At 55.3% G+C, this 17518-nt stretch overlaps 2 protein-coding genes and 1 long non-coding RNA gene across 5 annotated transcripts in view; 1 reads left to right on the top strand and 2 right to left on the bottom strand.

Annotated features, from left to right (window-relative positions):
* LOC129546775 (uncharacterized) overlaps positions 1-382 on the bottom strand; it is a 60468-nt gene extending 60086 nt beyond the window's left edge. The window contains exon 1 of the long non-coding RNA XR_016035981.1: positions 239-382. This is a non-coding gene — a long non-coding RNA (uncharacterized LOC129546775). The remainder of the gene's footprint in view (positions 1-238) is intronic.
* Positions 383-6857: 6475 nt separating this feature from the next.
* CNFN (cornifelin) lies at positions 6858-9128 on the top strand. 2 transcript variants are annotated; one of them, XM_055411079.2, is made up of 5 exons: positions 6858-6931; positions 7477-7658; positions 8114-8224; positions 8670-8806; positions 8905-9128. In XM_055411079.2, exons 2-5 carry the CDS (start codon positions 7622-7624, stop codon positions 8992-8994), a joined length of 375 nt encoding a protein of 124 aa, XP_055267054.1. In that variant the 5' UTR covers positions 6858-6931; positions 7477-7621; the 3' UTR covers positions 8995-9128. The 2 variants fall into 2 exon arrangements, with proteins under 2 accessions (XP_055267054.1, XP_055267051.2); XM_055411076.2 differs by lacking the exon at positions 7477-7658 and having other exon boundaries at positions 6892-6931.
* Positions 9129-12574: 3446 nt separating this feature from the next.
* The window catches only part of MEGF8 (multiple EGF like domains 8), a 42083-nt gene continuing 37139 nt past the window's right edge, over positions 12575-17518 (bottom strand). Inside the window, exons 41-42 of one of the 2 annotated variants that reach the window (XR_008683939.2) lie at positions 13042-15512; positions 12575-12881 (exon numbers count right to left, since the gene is read on the bottom strand). Coding sequence is in view for 1 of the 2 variants with exons in the window: in XM_055412075.2 (XP_055268050.1) it covers positions 14244-15512 (1269 nt within the window). In the remaining variant the exon portion in view is untranslated. Of the gene's footprint in view, positions 15513-17518 lie in introns of both variants that reach the window. The other variant, XM_055412075.2, reaches the window with a different exon arrangement.

The following is a 17518-nucleotide window of genomic DNA, read 5'->3' as shown; positions in this document are numbered from 1 at the left end:
GTGAATGGGCGAGTGCGAGTAAGTCGCCATGAGGAAATCAGTGAGTGAGGTACTTAATGAGGGCAGGAAGGACTGAACGCACGGGTGAGTTTAGTAGCTGGAGAAGGGAAGGGATGGAGGAATTTCTGAGATTGTGTATCCAGCTCTCCGCTCCGCCTCCAGCCTCAACAAAATCTCACCGTTTCCCGTCCGAGCTGTGTCCAGAATCCCAATACTGGGTGTGCTGTGAAGGGCTTACCAGGCCAGACTCGCAGAACCTGTCCACCCAAGAGCCGCTCCAGCGTCTACGAAGCAGACCCCCCCAAACACACCAACCGGCAAACACCTAGCCTTTTAACTGCCTGGCTGGACCTGCGGAGACCGCTCTATCGCGGTCCTCCCTGGGCTGTGGACCCCGCCTACTAGGGAATGCTCCCTGCCCTGAGTGGCCCAGGGAGTTAGGAGGCGGAGTGTCTATTGGCTGGAAGCTGGTGACTGACGTCACGGGTAGCTTATCACAGCTCAATCTAGGAGGCGTGCTCCGGTGTCAGACATGCCTCTAAAAAAGACAGACTCCGGAGCTTGCTGAGCGCGTGGGCGACGGCAGAAGGATCTTGAGTGAGGTTTCCGGCTGCAGGTAGAGCTGGACCGTTCGACGGCCTGATCCTGTCTTGAGAGAGGATGAGAGTCCGAACTCCTTGGTCCTGAGGAGGACAAACTGAGGGGCCTAGACTTCTGAGTCTAAGGGAGGAAGAGGCTGAGCGTCCGGATTCCTGGATCTTGAGGAAGAGGGGAGCTGGGACCCTGAAGAATCGTGCTCCAGATTCGGGGACTCCTGGATCCCAAGGGTCACTGGCCTGCCCAAGGATCACAGATTTGGGGTTCAGGGGTTTTTGTGGCTAGGTATTGTATTGGAGCCAGAGTTCTGAGTTCCTGAGGTGGGGCTTAGACTAAAGATGAATAGGAAAAAGGCTTAGGGGAAGCTTTGGCCTCGATACTGCCCTTTATTTCATCCTTGAAAGGGAAGCCAGGGGCGGGTGCTGTGTGCAGAAAGAATCCAGAGCAGGAGGAGACTTGAGACTCATGTGGAAACCAAGAGAAAAACATAGATACCAACTGAGAGATTAAAATACTGAAAACAATAACTGCAATAGAGCTCACTTGTATGGAATTTACTGTGGCCCAGGTTCTGTGCAAGCATTTTACATAATTATCTCATGTCTTCCTCTTAACAGTTCTAAGCGATCGGATTATTATTATTCCCACTTGACAGGTGAGAAAATTGAGGCCCAGTGAGAGAGAATCAAGATCCAGATGTAAAGAGACAGGAGAGACACAAAGCACAGATGGAGACAGATAATGACAGACAGGCCCAGAGAGAGGGAACAGTAAACAGAATAAAGAAAACAAACAGATAATGACAGATAGGCCCAGAGAGAGAGGGAAAGGTACATAGTGAAGAAAGGAGAGAGACTGAGAGTGGGATTTTCAGGGGTTGGGGCTGGGGGTTTGGGGCCTGGGACTCCTGGGGTCTGGAGGAGGCGGGGCGAGGGAGGGAACTCCCAGGTATTTCCTCCTCAACTCCCAGATACCAGGCCTCTCACTATGAGTGTTGGGCCTGATTGGGGTCGAAAATACTGATTAGGACGGTATGGGTGTGTCGTGTGTCTATTGCTGCTGCTAAGTCACTTCAGTCATGTCCGACTCTGTGCGACCCCATAGATGGCAGCCCACCAGACTCCGCCATCCCTGGGCTTCTCCAGGCAAGAACACTGGAGTGGGTTGCCATTTCCTTCTCCAATGTGTGAAAGTGAAAAGTGAAAGTGAAGTCGCTCAGTCTTGTCCGACTAGTAGCGACCCCATGGACTGCAGCCTACCAGGCTCCTCTGTCCATGAGATTTTCTAAGCAAGAGTACTGGAGTGGCTTGCCATTGCCTTCTCTGCGTGTGTCTATTAGGAGATGACAAAAATGATTCCTGGGATGTCCCTGGTCTGGGAGAATCCTCCCGGCCCCCCGGCCTGTGTTCTTTGATCTGCCCAGATCAGCCTCAGGGAGGATTGGAGAAAGGCAGGTCCCTCTCTGTCCCTCCCCATCGCTGGATCCCTATCACCCAGAACTGTCACTGAGGCCCACTCTGGACACAGGTGGGCCACCCTGGGGCACCAAAAGCTTTCCTGGTGGGTCTTCATCCCTCTGGGTCTCTCTACTTTCCCCCAAGCCTTGAACCAATGCCTGCCAGAGGTCCTGGAACATTGCAAAAGCTCACCAAATGCTTATGGAATGGATAGACAAACATCCACATCTCTTTGTGCAGCTCTTCCTCTGTTCCCCATCCGCCATCTCTCCCTGCTCTCCCATCATGTTCTTTCTCATCCCCGCCCAGGCCTCCCCGTCTCCTCTCATCTTCCCTTTCACCCTGGTGTTTCTCCTAAAGCCACTGGGCCCACCATTCCCATTAGGGAGAAACTACAGCCAGCTGCATTGGTAGACAGATTCTTTACCCTGAGCCATGGGTTTGATCCCTGGTCCAAGAAGATCCCACACGTGGCGGGGCAGCTGAACCCGGACACACAACCACTGAGCCTGCGCTCTAGAGCCTGGGAACTGTGACTACTGAGCTACACCCACAACCACTGAGCCCGAGGGCCCTAGAGCCTGTGCTCCGCAACGAGAGAAGCCCGCACGCCACCGCTGGAGAGTAGCCCCCACTCTCCGCAGCTAGAGAAAAGCCCTCCTGACAACGAAGACTCAGAACAGCCACAAATAAATTTTAAAATAAATAAAAATTTTTTTAATATGATGGATGGAGGCGTTCTCAAGACCCCAAATACAGGCACACCCCTGGCACCTCAGAGTCAGGAATGCAAGATCAGAACAAACATGTGTCCTCCAACACCTGTTTGGTGTGATCTTGCATTTATACCCACACAAGCAGAGAACCCACACATGGCACGTGAAGTTACCTACAAACACACACACAGAGGCACACAATCGTGAAATCACTTGCACTGACACCACACAGAAATATCCCATTCCACATGCAGAGGAGACACCCCAGTTATGTGGTTACATGCCCAGCCACATACAGGCCATTCATCCAATCCCTACTAGGACCATGAGCAAAGACTTGGTTTTATTCACTATTGCATCACCAGCAGCTAGAACATCATCCCCACTATCCTCATAAACAAAATGTTTCCTATGGGCCAGTTGCAGTTTCTTTTCATGAATTAACTCATTTAATCCTCTCAGCAACTCTATTGGCAAAAACCCATTTTGTAGATGGGAAAACTGAGGTCCAGGGAAGTTGAGTGGTTTGCCCGAAACTTCACAGCCATTCAGAGGCCATCAAGATTTGAACTAAGGTTTTCTGGCTATAGAGTCCAGAATACAAAGCTACCACTCAAAAACTAACTCCTTGGCTTCCCTGGTGGCTCAGTGGTAAAGAATTCACCTGCCATTGCAGGGGACATGGGTTCAATTCCCGATCCAGGAAGACCCCACGTGCTACAGAGCAACTAAGCCCATGCACCACAACTACTGAGCCTGTGCTCTAGAACCCGGGAACCACAATTACTGAGCCCAAGTGCCACAACTGCTGAAACCCACATGCCCTAGAGCCCGTGCTCTGCAGCAAGAGACGCCACCAAAATAAGCAGTCCGCACCCCACAGCTAGAGATTACCTCCTGCTTGCCACAACTAGAGAAAAGACCGTGCAGCAACGGAGAGGGAGCACAGCCAAAAATAAATAAATAAAGTGTTAAAAAATAACAACTCCTGCCTTAACCTAGTCAGAATTGCAGAAACTTGACAACTGAGACTGCACCCAAACACAGATGCACAGGAGGGAGAATCACAGGAGGGCAATACAGACACGTAAATAGAAAAGACCTTCTCACACGTCACACCTCAGGACATAGGAACACTCAGGGAGAGACACATCGTGACAATCCCCACACAGAAGCAGCAGCACCCAGAGAGGCACACACACCACACAGCAGAGATCTGACACACCCAAACCCAGACTCTGACGCACCCAGAGCGCCCTGAGTCCGTCCTGTTCTGCTCCCAGCCCTGCTGGGCTGACCCTCGAGGAAGCATAGGCTCAGGATGGGATGGGGGCCTCCTCAGTTGTCTGCGCAGCCGGACTGGTTCCGCCAGGGTCATGGATGGCACCACCCTCCTTGTGAAACCCACATTGGGCAACTGGACCCTGACCTGGCCTGGACACCTGAATTCTGGGGAGAGAGAGGCTAGGAGCCTGGGTTCTGGAGTAGGGACTGGGTTCTAAGGGAGATGAGGAGGGTGAGCAGGACCTGAACTCTGAGCAGGGATTCCTGTGTTCTGGGGAAAGAGGGCCACAGACACTTGGATGCTTGCCCCCAACCCCGCTTTATTTTCGTTCTATTTATTGCTACCAAACCATCTCCCTCCTCTCCCCTCATGCGTGCAGGCTCAGTTGTGTGACTCCATGGACTGCAGCGTGCCAGGCTCTTCTGTCCATGGAATTTTCCAGGCAAGAATACTGGAGTGGATTGCTATTATTTCCTCCTTCATGGATTCCCTTCTTTGAAAGTGAGTTTCCAGATTTAGCAAATAAAAATACTGGACACCAAGTTAAATTGGAATTTCAGTTAAGCAGCAAATATTCGGTTGGCCTGAAAGTTCAATCGGGTTTTTTCATAGATGGTACAGAGATGGTACAGAAAAGCTTGAACAAACTTGTTGGCCAACCCAGTACTTTTTTAAGAATAAGCGTATTCCCTCCAACATATGGTCACTGCCGCTGTTACTGTTCAGGCACTCAGTCGTGTCCGACTCTTTGCGACCCCATGGACTGTGGCCCACCAGGCTCCTCTGTCCATGGGGTTTCCCAGGCAAGAATACTGGAGTGGGTTGTCATTTCCTCCTCCAGGGAATATTCACAACCCAGGAATCAAACCCAAGTCTCCTGTTTGGCAGGCGGATGTTTTACCACTGAGCCACCACCTGGCAAGCCCCATATGGGACATACTTATAGTAAAAAAGTATTGTTTATCTGAAATTCTAATTTAACTGGACATCTTGTATTTTATCTGGCAACCCCATTTGAGGGGGATGTAGGCCAGGTGCCCGGAGACTCTGCCATGGTCACCCCTCAGCCCCCAGCTCTCCTCGCCCTGCCCTCTGCCCTCCTCCTCACCCCGGAGCAGGCCACCTCACAGCTTCTCCAGACCTGATTTCCTCATCTGCATGAGTTGCTGTATCTAATTGGGGCCCCTGGGCTGTGTCAGAGTTGGAAGAGGAAATTTGAGGACGACTCAGGTTGTCATCTTGGGAGCCCTAGAATCTGACCCTGACTGACTCACCTGCAGCCCGCGGTCTGGTCTGCTGGGGGAGGGGGCCCTGTGGCTACCTCCATAGAGCAGGCCTCAAGGCAGGGAGAGATGCCAAGATGGGGCGCAGAGGCTCCCGGATAAGGGCACTGAGGCACAGAGCTTGAGAGGAGGGCCTGAGAGATGAGGAGACAGAGAACCAGGAGAGACTGGGAGACAGACCTGCAGAGATGGGGAAAGAAAGAAAGGAGAGATTCAGAGCCAGAGAGACAATAATGCAGAGGTGGGGTACAGAGCAGGGAGATGTTTCCCAGACATTCAGGCCCCCGGACCAAGTGATGGAGACAACAGGCAAGAGGCTGGGTGCTGCCCTCAGGTCTGGGACGAGGACAGCAAGCCACTTTTGGGCAGTGCCAGGAGACCAAGGCTTGGGGGAAAGTGGGACCCCAGATCAGTAAGGTGATACCCAGCGTGGTGACGACACCACTCCCTCTGCAGCTAACACCCCGATTTTCCAGTGCCTCCTACATTTTTGGAGTGACACCCGTGCTGGGAACCTCACCCACCCGGCTCTAATGCCGCTTCCTTCACTGAGTCACCTCCAATCCCGCCAGACCTGTTGAGGGGAGACTTCTGGGTGACTCAGGCATCCAGGCCCCCAGTTCTTTCATTTCCCAGGAAGCCATCAGTCTGGGTATCCCAGGACCCCTACCCGACTCAGGGACACAGTCTAGCTTAGCCCTGAGAGACTGGACTCCCAGCCCCCTCTGCCCTCAAACCCAGGAGTTCCGGCCCCCAGTGCTCTGCTCTGTTTGGACTCAAGCATCCTGGACCACATCTTCCTCCTTCAGGGACCACAGGTTTCTCAGTTTCCAGCCTCCTCCCTTTCCAAGTTGCAGTTGGGTGAGATGTGTTTATTTAATTTGGTTCTAGCATGGGTCACCCCCACCAAACACACTGCCCCCCCTCCACGTGCCTGGTGGGCCTGAATGGGAGGACCCGAAGTCCCCACTCCCAGGGAAGTTGGGGCCTCACTAAGGGTGGTGGGAGCACCACCGGCCTTTCTCTTCTTGCCCTTCCCCTTCCCCCAAAGCTGTGGGCTGTGAGTCGGCAAGTGACTGGCACCCCCACTCACCTGACTGATTTTCTCTTTTCTGAATCTCTGGCTCCCCCTTTCTTGTTATTTCTCCCCAGATGTCTGTGCCCCGCTGTCTCAGCATCTCTCTCTGAATCTCCTTGTCTCTCACCCCTCTGGTCCTCTCCTTCTGTCTCCCCATCTCTCTGTCTCTCCCTCTCTTTGGTCTCTGGGCAGCTGTGCCCCATGCGCCTCCCCTCTGCCCTCTCTCTCCATCTCTCCATCTGTCTGCCCGCCTCGCTTTAGACCTCTACTCCCAGCTCCTCACCCTTGGACCCCCTCCCCCACTATCTCCTAGGTCCTCAGCAGCGGGATGAGGGATGGAGAGGGAGGGAGGGGAAGTCCCAGTGGGGAGAAGAGGGTCAGCCAGACCGGCCTGGCTCCCTGGGCATCTTTGTCAGAGCCCCGCCCAGCAGTACACAGCCGCCCATTTATAAGCCACTCAACACCCAGGAGTCACTCACACCTCTGTCTCCATCGTCGCCACGGCAGTCCCGCAGGTAGGAGCATCCGCCCGCAGCTCTCTGCTCAGAGGTTGATGCCTCTGCTCCGTTCTTCCTCCAACCAACTCCACATCTGTCTCCTTCCATTCCTCTGACTGCTTACCTCTCTGGACATCCCTGTCTTTCTCATGCCCCCTGTGACCAACCCCCTTCTCAACCTGTTGACACTGGGTTGAATTTGGAAGTTCTGGGGCCTGGCTCCCCCTCTACTAAGCTTCTTGGCTGGGCCATCAGGTGTGAGGCGTTTTTCTTCAGCTCCCTGAGCCTCAGTGTTCTGTCTGTGAAATGGGCTTGCAGGAAAAAAAGGTGTGAGTGCTACTGGAGGCGACTCCATAGGCACCCAGCTCTGATCTCTCTCTCCCCTTGTCTCTGACTTTGCCTGTCTCTTGGTCGTTCTCTCCAGCACTGCCTCTGGTATGAGAGGGTCCTCTGGGGTCTGTCGGGCAGCTGTAAGAGATGGGCGAGTTTCTCGCCCCCAACCCCATACATCCCTGTCCCATTCTTTCCTAGCAGGCAAGCTGACTTGGCCTCTTTCTCCCCAGCATCCTTACCCCTGAGAACTCAGCCCCCAGTGCCCCGCCCCTTGCCCTGACCTCCCTCAGTATCCAGCACCCCCTGGGCAGACTCTGACGCTGTCACCGCCGCCACCTCTGCCGTCCCCACCGCCACCTCCTCAGGGCCAGCAAGATGCAGTTTGAGATGCACGACAACGTGAAAGGCAAAGGTGGGATCGCTGGATGAACCCCCAAACCTTCCAGTCCCTGGAACATGGCCACTTCCTTCCCCTGGGCACTCTGGCTTCGAAGACAGACGGCGCCTGCTTGCACCCCAGAAGCCCTGAAACGCGGGAACCCAGCACCCCAAGCCCAGACGTGGAGGAGGCAGCGGCACGTCTCGGCCCCGCCCACATGTGGCGCCAACCTCCCCCAGACCTGCAGGATGCCCCCCACCCCGACCCCCAGCTGAGCCAGACATGCAGGAGGCAGCAACTCCGGGGACAGAATGGGGTGGCGATGCCCAGAAGTGGCGGCAGGGACGGGGAAGACGCAGTGGTGTCCCCTCGGTGGGCGGCCTGGTGGCCTTGCCCGAACTGCCCGGCAGAGGGAGGGGCGGCAGAGATGCCAGGGCCGGGGAGGTGCTGCGAGGCTGCCCGCTGACCCCCGCCCCCTCCCTCCGCAGCCATGTCCTACCCAGTGACCAGTCAGCCCCAAAGCGCCGGCACCTGCTACCAGACCCAGCTCAGTGACTGGCACACCGGCCTCACGGACTGCTGCAACGACATGCCCGTCTGTGAGTGCCCTGTCGCTCCCTCTCCAGACCCGGGAAGGAGCGGGAGGGGAAGGAGGGTCACCCTCAGCCTCAGCCTTCTCGCCCTCCTCACCCCACTCCCTTCCGTGGGCCCTGAATTCCCGGTCTCTAACCCTCCCACCTTTCTCCGACGCCCGACACTCCTTAGGATCCTGGCTTCATCACACCTTCCAAGTCTCCTCGTCCCCCTTGTACCCTCGACTGTTTTCCTTGTGGCTCCAACTCCTTCTTTAAACCCTCTTTCCCGCTCTCGAAACCCTCACTCTTCGGACCCCTAGTTTCCTCTGGGACTTTCACTTCTTCCAACACTCAGTTGCCCCGGGACCCTCACCCCGCGCCCCGCGGACCCCGCCTCGCCCCTCCCCGAGGCGGAGCCGGCTGGAGGCACCCGGTGGGCCCCGCCCTTAGCGCCCTGCGTCCGCTCCAGGTCTGTGCGGCACCTTCGCCCCCCTGTGCCTCGCCTGCCGCATCTCCGACGACTTCGGCGAGTGCTGCTGCACGCCCTACCTGCCCGGAGGCCTGCACTCGCTGCGCACCGGCATGCGCGAGCGCTACCGCATCCAGGTGCGTGCGCGCCCAGGACCCGTGGGAGCCGAGGACTGGGGGACTGGCCTCCTCGGATGCCAGGTTAGGGCTGCTAACCTCTCTCTTCCACCCTCTAGGGCTCCGTCGGGAAGGACTGGGCGGCCCTCACCTTTTGTTTGCCCTGCGCCCTCTGTCAGATGGCGCGGGAACTGAAGATCCGAGAGTAAAGAAGTTTCCCCCCACCCTTCTCCTTTCCCCCAACCCCGTGATGCCCGCCCTCCTCTGCCCTCTCCTGGGAGGGCCTGCCCCTCCGCCCCACCCCTCACCAAAAATGCGTCCAGAATAAAAACCTGAAAACCAACTCCGCCTACATCCTTTTTCTCCCAGGGAAGGAATCTGGGTGGAGAAGGAGGTTTGATGAGGGAGGCGGGGACACAGGGGAGATGCCTAGGTGTGGAGGGAGTTCCAGAGGCAGATGCTTGACCTGCATCTGCTGTGTACCTCCTTGGCAAGTCTCTTCCCTCACTAAGTCAGCGAGTCCTCGCTAACAAAGTAAAACCACTAACTCCTTAGCTGCCAACCTAAAGCTCTTGACCGGAGCCTGAAAAGAAGCAAACCCAGAAAGGCTGTCTGGGAACCATGCAGGCACTAACCCTTCAAAGAACAAATTTAGGAGTCCCCTTGCTCAGTCATTGCCTATGGACTCTTGGTCTACAACAATGCTAACAGATTTGAGGGTTCTGTCTTCAAAGCACAGAACTGTCAGGTTTAAAACTCTAGAGCTGAAAGGAACACTCAAGGATCATCTGATTCAATCCATCCTCTTTATTGCAAAAGCAACTGGCAGATTAAAACTGTTCAGGTTTCAAAACTGGACAGACCTGGGGCTCAACCTTGACTCTTGCCACTTCCTAGCTGTGTTATCTTAGTAAATTGATAAACCTTTCTGAGCCTCTTGCCCCCACAAATTCTGGTGGTTCTACTTTCAGAACATATCCAGAGTCTCCCTTCTCCCCACTCTACTGCAAGGCTTGTTCCAACCACAGTGGCTCCCCCACTGAGCTTCCTGCCTCACCTCCAGCCTGTTTTTAGTTTCTGCCCCACAGAGGAGCCCTGTGGACACGTGTGTGGAAGTAGATCACGTGGCTCCCGGGCTCAGAACCCTCTGATGGCACCTCCTGCATGGAGGAAAGAGCCAGAGTCTTGGGACTTCCCTGGTGGTCCAGTGGTTAAGAATCTGCCTTCCAGTGCAAGGGAAATGGGTTCAAGCATTGGTTGGGGAACTAAGAGCACACATGCTAGAGAGCAACTAAGCCTGTGAGCCAAAACAAGCCACAGCTAAGATAAGACACAGATAAAAATAAGTATTAAAAAAAAAAAGCGTCCTCACAGCAACTCAAGGACCTGCACAATCTGCCTCTTTTTCCCCCTGTGACCTTCCCTCTTTATTCTCTTAATTCCACAGGAGGCTCTTTGTTGTTTCTCTGAAATGTTAGGCACGCTCCCATGTTAGGATCTTTGCTCTGGCTGTTCCCGCAACTCAGATTTCTTTCCTCAGATGTCCTTATGGCTGATTCCTTCACTGCTGCTCACATGTCATCTTAAGAGTGAGGCCCTCCCTGGGACTTCCCTAGTGGTCCAGTGGCCAAGACTCGGCACGTCCAGTGCAGGGGGCCCAGGTTTGATCCCCGGTTGGGGAACTAGATCCTGCATGCCACAACTAAAGATCCCACATGCTTCAGCTAGGACCCAGTGCCAAATGAATAAAAACATAAAATAAAGACTCATGCCAAGCACCGAGCACAGTGCTGGAGTGCTGCAGGCCCTCAATAAAATTTCTCCTGAAGTCCCTAGGATGTCAGTGGCTACACACAGGTTGAATCCAGGTCCCTAGCCTCCCGTGCCCAGGCTTTCTCTCACTTCACCATGAGTCTCTTGCATTCAGGTGTGTGGATACCAGGGAGAGGTGCCAGGCAAGGGGTTGACATGGAGGAAGGAGGAACACACGCCATGGGGCATCTGTACAGGCACATCTACACAGCAGTGACAGGGGTTGGAGGGAGGGTAGCTCTGTCCCAGAGGAAAAATCCACTCCGAGAGCAAACATTCTGCTTAGGAAGGCAAAGTCACAGCGTGAGTGTCAGGCAGAGACCTTAGCAAAGGGTCTGAGCACATGTAGGAGTCTGGAAGAACCTCAGCTCCTTTCTGGTTATGCGTGATGACCACTGGCTCCCTGAGGCTGCATGTCCCACTGCTACTTAGCTCCCCAGTTGGGCAATTCTGCCTTATCTTGTGCACAAATTGGCCATTTTGAACACCGACTCCTAACTCTGCACTGAGATAGCTTTCAGTGAGGTCAGTCTGTGCTGAGCAATGCCATCCTTCCTTGGGACGTGGAAGAGCCTGATGGTCAGGAATGTGGGTGAGAGAGTCAGAAGGTCTGGGTTCGTATGGCAGCTGTCACTAAAAGAAAAAGAAAGTGAAGTTGCTCACTCGTGTCCGAGTCTTTGTGACCCCATGGACTGTAACCTACCAGGCTCCTTGGTCCATGGGATTTTCCAGGCACAAGTACTGGAGTTGGTTTCCATTTCCTTCTCCATAATGTCTATGAAGTACTGTTTTTTCATCTGCAAGATGGAGACTACATGGTACCTGCCTCATACAATTGGTTGTTAGAAAGATCAAATGAAAAGATCAAGCGAGCCATCTAGCATTGATACTTAGCAATGGAAGTTCACAGTCACGTCCTGGAGGTTAGATGCGACTATCATCTCGTAAAGGCAAAATATGTGTGGACAGAGTAATCCCCCAAAATTCCTTAAACTGTCCAGCAAGTCTGAAAATATCATGATAATCATAGGCTGCACTGAAGGCTCACTGGCCCCTCAATGCATTTCTGTGTTCTTGGATAAATATCAGAGGTGGCCAGCCTGTGCCTAGGGGCTGGGTTTGCAGAAAGTTAACTTTAAAAAAATTTTTGTCATTTATTTCTGGCTGTGCTGGGTCTTCCTTGCGACAAGGCTACTCTCTAGTTGCAGGGTAAAGGTTTCTTATTGCAGTGACTTCTCTTGTTGGGGAGCATGGGCTTGTCGGGGCTGAGGTTTTGGCTCCTAGATGCTAGAGCATAGGCTCAGTAGTTGTGACACCCGGGCTTAGTTGCTCCATGGCATGTGGGATCTTCCCAGATCAGGGATGGAACCCCTCTATTCTGCATTGGCGGGTGGATTTATCACTGAGCCACCAGGGATGCCCCCCAAAAGTACACTGTTGAACACTCCCAGCCACACTGAAGGGATGGGGTCTCCTGTCCCCATCTTCCCTCACAACAGGGCTCTTGCTCACCAGGGGACTGGCAAATAGAAGTTCCCATGATGCTTTCCATTTGGGTTGCGAGAATCTACTTGAAGTGGAGAATGCTCACTGTGCTAAGGCCTCATTTCAGTCTTTGTGCTGAGTTCTCTTAATGTCAGGGGCCAGAATAAAACCCGAAGTTGGGACCAAGGAAGGCTGTTTTCCTTCCTGAGCTGAGTAGGGGTCTCTTTTTGATAGGGATCTGGGCAAGGGTAAAAGGTCTCACTGCCCTCAGGTCCCCTCAGTTCATGCCTTCTGGGAAACAAGAGCTTCTGTAGTGGTACCATCCCCATGCCCACCAGAAGAGATGGTGAGGAGTCAGGCCCTGGCCACATGGCTTGGAAGGCGGGGGCACCAAGATAAGGATGTTTATCCGACATAACCAGCTCTCAGGTGCCGGGTCACAGAGCCAAGACAGCCCATCTCCTACAGACAGCACTGGACACCAGGTCTTCCACACACTCTTTATTTGTTGTTTTTTACTGCTCCCCCAATTTCCCACAGCCTCTGATGGCACACAGGGATCAGCCTCTTAGATGAAGGCCTTCAGCAGACAGGAGGACACAGGGTTCCCGCTTTCCAAGGTCCAAAAAACAGCTAGGGGGTGGAATCTTGGGAAAGAAGGAGTCCTAAGTTCAAGATGGTTAGGACTGGGGGAGGTGGGGCAGTGCTAGGCACAGAAGGGCTCAGAAGTCCAAGGTGGCAGCTGGAGTGAGGGGGAGGCCCTGTGGAAAGGCCAGATGCTGCTTCAAGGCAATGTCACCTGGGAAGAGAGTTGTAGGTTGAAAACTGTCATTGCTATTCCCAACCTGGGTATCCCCCTCCCCCACAACCTCACCCAGGCCAGCATCTCAGGCAGGGGTTTGTCTCCTCATGTGCCCTGGCAGTGCAGTGACCCTCGCCTGGGCTTCGGGGAACACCACCTGAGCTTGTCCCTGCAGCCTCGTGGTGGCAGAAACAGCATCCTGCTCTGGCTCGTTGGGTGGCCCCACTTCCAGTCTCCTCTCAGCAGCATCCTTCCTTCACCACTGAGCCAACCCCAGCACTCAACTCCCTCGGCGGAGATCCTCAGGGCAGCGGCTGTGTCCCTGGTGGGACCTGACTGAGATGTCGCTGAAAGGCATCTCAAGTCTAAAGCTGGACTCCTAATCTTCCCCCACAGCCCCAGTCTGTCCCACCTTCACCAACCCCACCTTGGCCCACTGTTCAGGCAACAAAGCTGGTATCAGCCTGGCCTCCTTCCCTCCCCTATTCCGATGTCCATGTATGCCATCATAACATCCTTCCACCCACCTCCTGCTTCTGTCCCAGACTCCTCTCACAGCCTCTGCCCTGACCTGGCCCATCTCGGGTCCTGTCCCCCTGCGGCTTCTCTCGGCATCTCCAGTCTATTCTCCACACAGCTAAGTGACCTCTTAAATACACCGGAACCTGTCATTCTCCCTCAGAAGACTGTCCAATGGCTTCCCAATGCCCTGAGAATAAAACCCCAAGCCCTACCGGGGGTCGGTGGGCCGTGGGTCATCTGCCCCCTGCTTGACCCTGACCCCACCGCCTCTGCACACTTGGTCAGGGCCACGCTGGCCAGCTTTCCAACCCTTTTCAGTAACATCAGCCACTTCCCGCCTCTGCGCCTCTGTCCTCGCAGTTCCTTCTGCCTGGATCCCGCTCGCCACAGCTCCTCCCACAGTCGGTTTCCTTCTTAAAGTTGAGCTTCGCACAGTGAACAACTGACGACCCCGAGGTCCCTCACAGGCGCATCCCGTTGCTAACTCACACCGCTTTCTCGCTTCAGACATGCTTTTCCTCGTCTACCTGTGCGTGTGCGCGCGCATGCGCACGTCGACTGTCTCCCGGCACTGGGACCTAAAATCCCGCGAGATCAGGGACCTTGACCGCCTTGGTTCCCACTCACGCCCAGTGCCTTCACCGGTGCCTGGCGCGCAGTAGGTATTCGACAGGTAATTGTTAAACGCAGAACAAAGAAGGCTCTGTCTGGGGACCCTCCCCCCGGGGGAAAGAAACCGGAAGTCTCTGAGGACAATGTCCCAGTTGGAGGGGCCCCAAGTCCAGGGTGGCCACTCTAAGGAGACTCGAATGCTGTGGCCGAAGGTCCCGCCGAGGGTCAGAGGGACATGCTGGTGAGGTTGTCCTGGCTCAGCAGCCCCTTCCGGCCTGCACCAGCCCCGTGCCCACTGCCCCCAGCGCCCCCGCCGCCGCCGCAGTACTCGTGCAGCCGGTGCCGCAGTGTGACGAGCGCTGACCCCAGGCAGGCGCCGTTGGGCGCGTGGGGCCCGCCAGGCAGTTGGAGCAGCAGTGTGGCCACGCCGGCCATGCCATCCTCGGTGGGCTCAAGGGTGATAGGCCCGGCTCGCAGGCCGGCAGTGGTGGTGGGGATGGCCGGTGGGCAGCAGCCCCCTCCTACAGGTCCCCAGGGCCCGCCGGCCCCCGTCAGCAGCAAGGGTGCCAAGAAGGGCTCGGAGCGGCGGAAGGCGGGTGGTGGGAGCCCGGCAGGCTTCCAGGCGGGGGCTGGGGCAGCAGGGTCCGGCGGGAAGCAAACGGTGACCTTGGCGAAGGGGCGGCTGGCCATCTTGGTCATCTCCTGCAGGTGCCGGCGCTGTTCCTGCCGGTGGTCCAGGGCCTGCTTGGCCTTCCAGAGGAGCACACAGAGCGAGAGGAAGAGGAAGAAGCAGGAGAAGAAGACGGAGAAGAAGACAAACAGGTCAATGTGGGCCTGGTCCTGCCGGAAGAAGAGCAAGCCCTGCGAGTCAGCTGAGCCGTTGGCACTGGGCCCACTTGGGTCTCCCACACCCAGCAGGAGCAGGTAGAAGCGGCTAGACTTGAGAGTGTGGTGCTCGTGCGGGTAGGTGATGACCAGACGGTCCCTCACACCACGGACCACCAGCACCGCCGACGGCTCTGTCACTGTCACGTAGGTGATCAGGCCCCGTGGCCAGACCTCCCGCACTCGCGGCTCTGCTGGGGTAGCTGGCCCACCTCCAGCCCCAGGGACCCCCAGATCCCCAGGCCCCCGGGGCCCGCCATCAGCAGGGGGTGGGGGTGGTGGGGGAGGCGGTGGCGGCTGGATATGCACGGTGTGGACGCCAGTGTCGGGAGCCACGCGGACCACAAAGGTGTCATAGGAGGTGGAGACGTAGAGGTCCACGGCGCCAAAGGTCACATCCAGCGTCAGGCGGATGTCCACGTTGGTGAACTTGGGCTGCACGCCGAAGAGGACGGTGCGGCCGGGGCCCAGAGCCCGGCGCTTGGGCTCATGGAAACAGTTGGTCTGGGACGTGGGGTCCAGGCAGTACTCCTGCTCCACGGAGATGAGGCGGTAGCACTGCTGGCCCCCTAGCGGGCTCCCATGGAATGACTCTCGGCACTTGGCACACTGCGGGCAGAGCAGGGTGGAACAACTCAAGTGTCCAGTCCTCCAAAGAGACAGACTGCATTTTGTACCTACTGGAAAGTAGCCTCTGCCATTATAGTAGGCCCTTTATTTTGTATCTATTGATTAGCTACCCCCACATCCCAGCAGCTTCCCTGTGACCCCACCCCCCTGAACGTCCCTGACACAGTGTGGGCACTAACAGCACCCTACACTCCAGCACTGTGGTTCCTGGTGTCACCCCAGCAACCACAGCACCCTGATGGCGAGGCCTCTGGAACTCTGAGACACAGTGATGCAGGGCTCTGTTGAATCCTGGGTCAGCCACCTCCCTAGCCGTGTGGCCTTGGACTAGTGACCTACCCTTGCTGAACTGGAGACTCTTCCTCTGTACCCGGGTAGCAAACACTGCTGAAATCATAGGCCCCGCACGAGTGGGACCACCTGGCCTGCTGGCCTTGCTGTTTCTGACTGTAGTAGGTAGGTCCTGCCTCGGGGCCTTTGTACTGGTTGAGCCTCTGCCTGGATCGCTCCCCTGCTCCCCCAAGTCTGAATGTCCAGTGTCCTCACGTCCATCGGGTCTTTACTCAAGTGTCACCTTGAGTGACACTCACCTTCTCGCTCAGGCCTTTCTTGGCCACTGTATCTACCATTTCCACTCCCTCACACCCCCGAGCCCTCCTCTCTGCTTCATTTTCCTCCTTACTGCTCATCACTAACACCCTGGGTATCTGACTTATTTTTCTGTTTATTGCTGGACTTCTCCATGAGTTCCCCAGAAAGTGAAAGCATTAAGTCACTCAGTCATGCTTGACTCTTTATGACCTCAAGCCCACCAGGTTCCTCTGACCATGGAATTCCCCAGGCAAGAATACTGGAGTAGGTTGTCATTCCCTTCTGCAGGGGATTTTCCTGACCCAGAGATCAAACCCAGGTCTCCTGCATTGCAGGCAGATTCTCTACCGTCTGAGCCACCAGGGTAGGACAGAACATTTTGCCTGTTTTGTTCCCTGCTGTGTCCCAGCGCTCTGCATAGTGCCTGGCATAACTAGGTGCTCAGGAAATACGTGCGGAGTGAATGAGTGGATGGATAACAGCTCACTTCATTCCTGCAGTCCAGTAGAAATCAGTCTCTGAGGTTGACCAGGGCCAGTCCAAGCTCCAAACCCAAGCAGCTGTTTGGCCCAGGACAGGTCTCTGAGTGCCTCTTCCTCTTCTGCCCACAGCTCACTGAGGCCCCAGCACAGCTTTCCTGAGCCTTCCCTGTGTGCTCTGTCTCCACTGTATCTGTGGCATGGCTCCAGCTCAGTGGCAAGCACTCCCTATATAGTAACTACCACTGCCATCACTGGGTGCTTCCCAGGTGGCTCAGTGGTAAAGAGTCTGCCTACCAATGCAGGAGACACAGATTTGATCCCTGGGTCAGGAAGATCCCCTGGAGAAGGAAATGGCAACCTACTCCAGTATTCTTGCCTGGAGAATCCCATGGACAGAGGAGCCTGGTGGGTGACCGTCCATGGGGTGGCAAAGAGTCAGACGTGACTGAACAACTAAACAGCAACAAGTGCTGTCATTGGAAGGGAAAGAAATTGCTTTATCGGAGCCCCCAAACAGAGCTGCTGGAGGAGAAAGTCTGAACTCATCTCCAAAGCTGTCTGTTCAGACAAAGACCAACAGGCCTTCTGATTAAACATCAAGAAAGCGAAACTGGTTCTGAGTGACACCTGTCCCGGGTCAGACAGCTGGTTGGGTTTGGAGCCTGGACTGACCCTGGTCAATCCCAGGTGTGAGCACCTGGATCTGGCCAGTCCTGAAGGCAGACTCCAGAACTCAGTTTTGAGAGCCACATTTTGTTTTTTGCTCAAGCTACTACGATATGAGTTTTCTAGCATTTGCCATCTTTAAGTTCTGACTACCTGTAATGTAGTCTGTCTCCTTACCACCCTGAAAGCCCCCCAAGAGGCTCATTTCTGGGTTCCCAGTATCACACTGAAGGCCTGACACTGACT

This window comes from Moschus berezovskii, chromosome 22 (genome assembly GCF_049115385.1).
Source record: "Moschus berezovskii isolate FMDL1 chromosome 22, NW_MosBer_1.0, whole genome shotgun sequence".
Classification (NCBI taxonomy): Eukaryota; Metazoa; Chordata; class Mammalia; order Artiodactyla; family Moschidae; genus Moschus; species Moschus berezovskii.
Note: the sequence above shows the minus strand (reverse complement) of the source record. Positions and strands in the feature narration are given on the sequence as shown.

Excerpts from the sequence above, each read along its gene's own strand:
- CNFN (XM_055411079.2), top strand. The coding sequence starts at position 7,622 with ATGCAGTTTGAGATGCACGACAACGTGAAAGGCAAAG. Across the intron at positions 7,659-8,113 it reads CGACAACGTGAAAGGCAAAG|CCATGTCCTACCCAGTGACC; the intron begins GTGGGATCGCTG and ends CTCCCTCCGCAG. Across the intron at positions 8,807-8,904 it reads GCGAGCGCTACCGCATCCAG|GGCTCCGTCGGGAAGGACTG; the intron begins GTGCGTGCGCGC and ends TCCACCCTCTAG.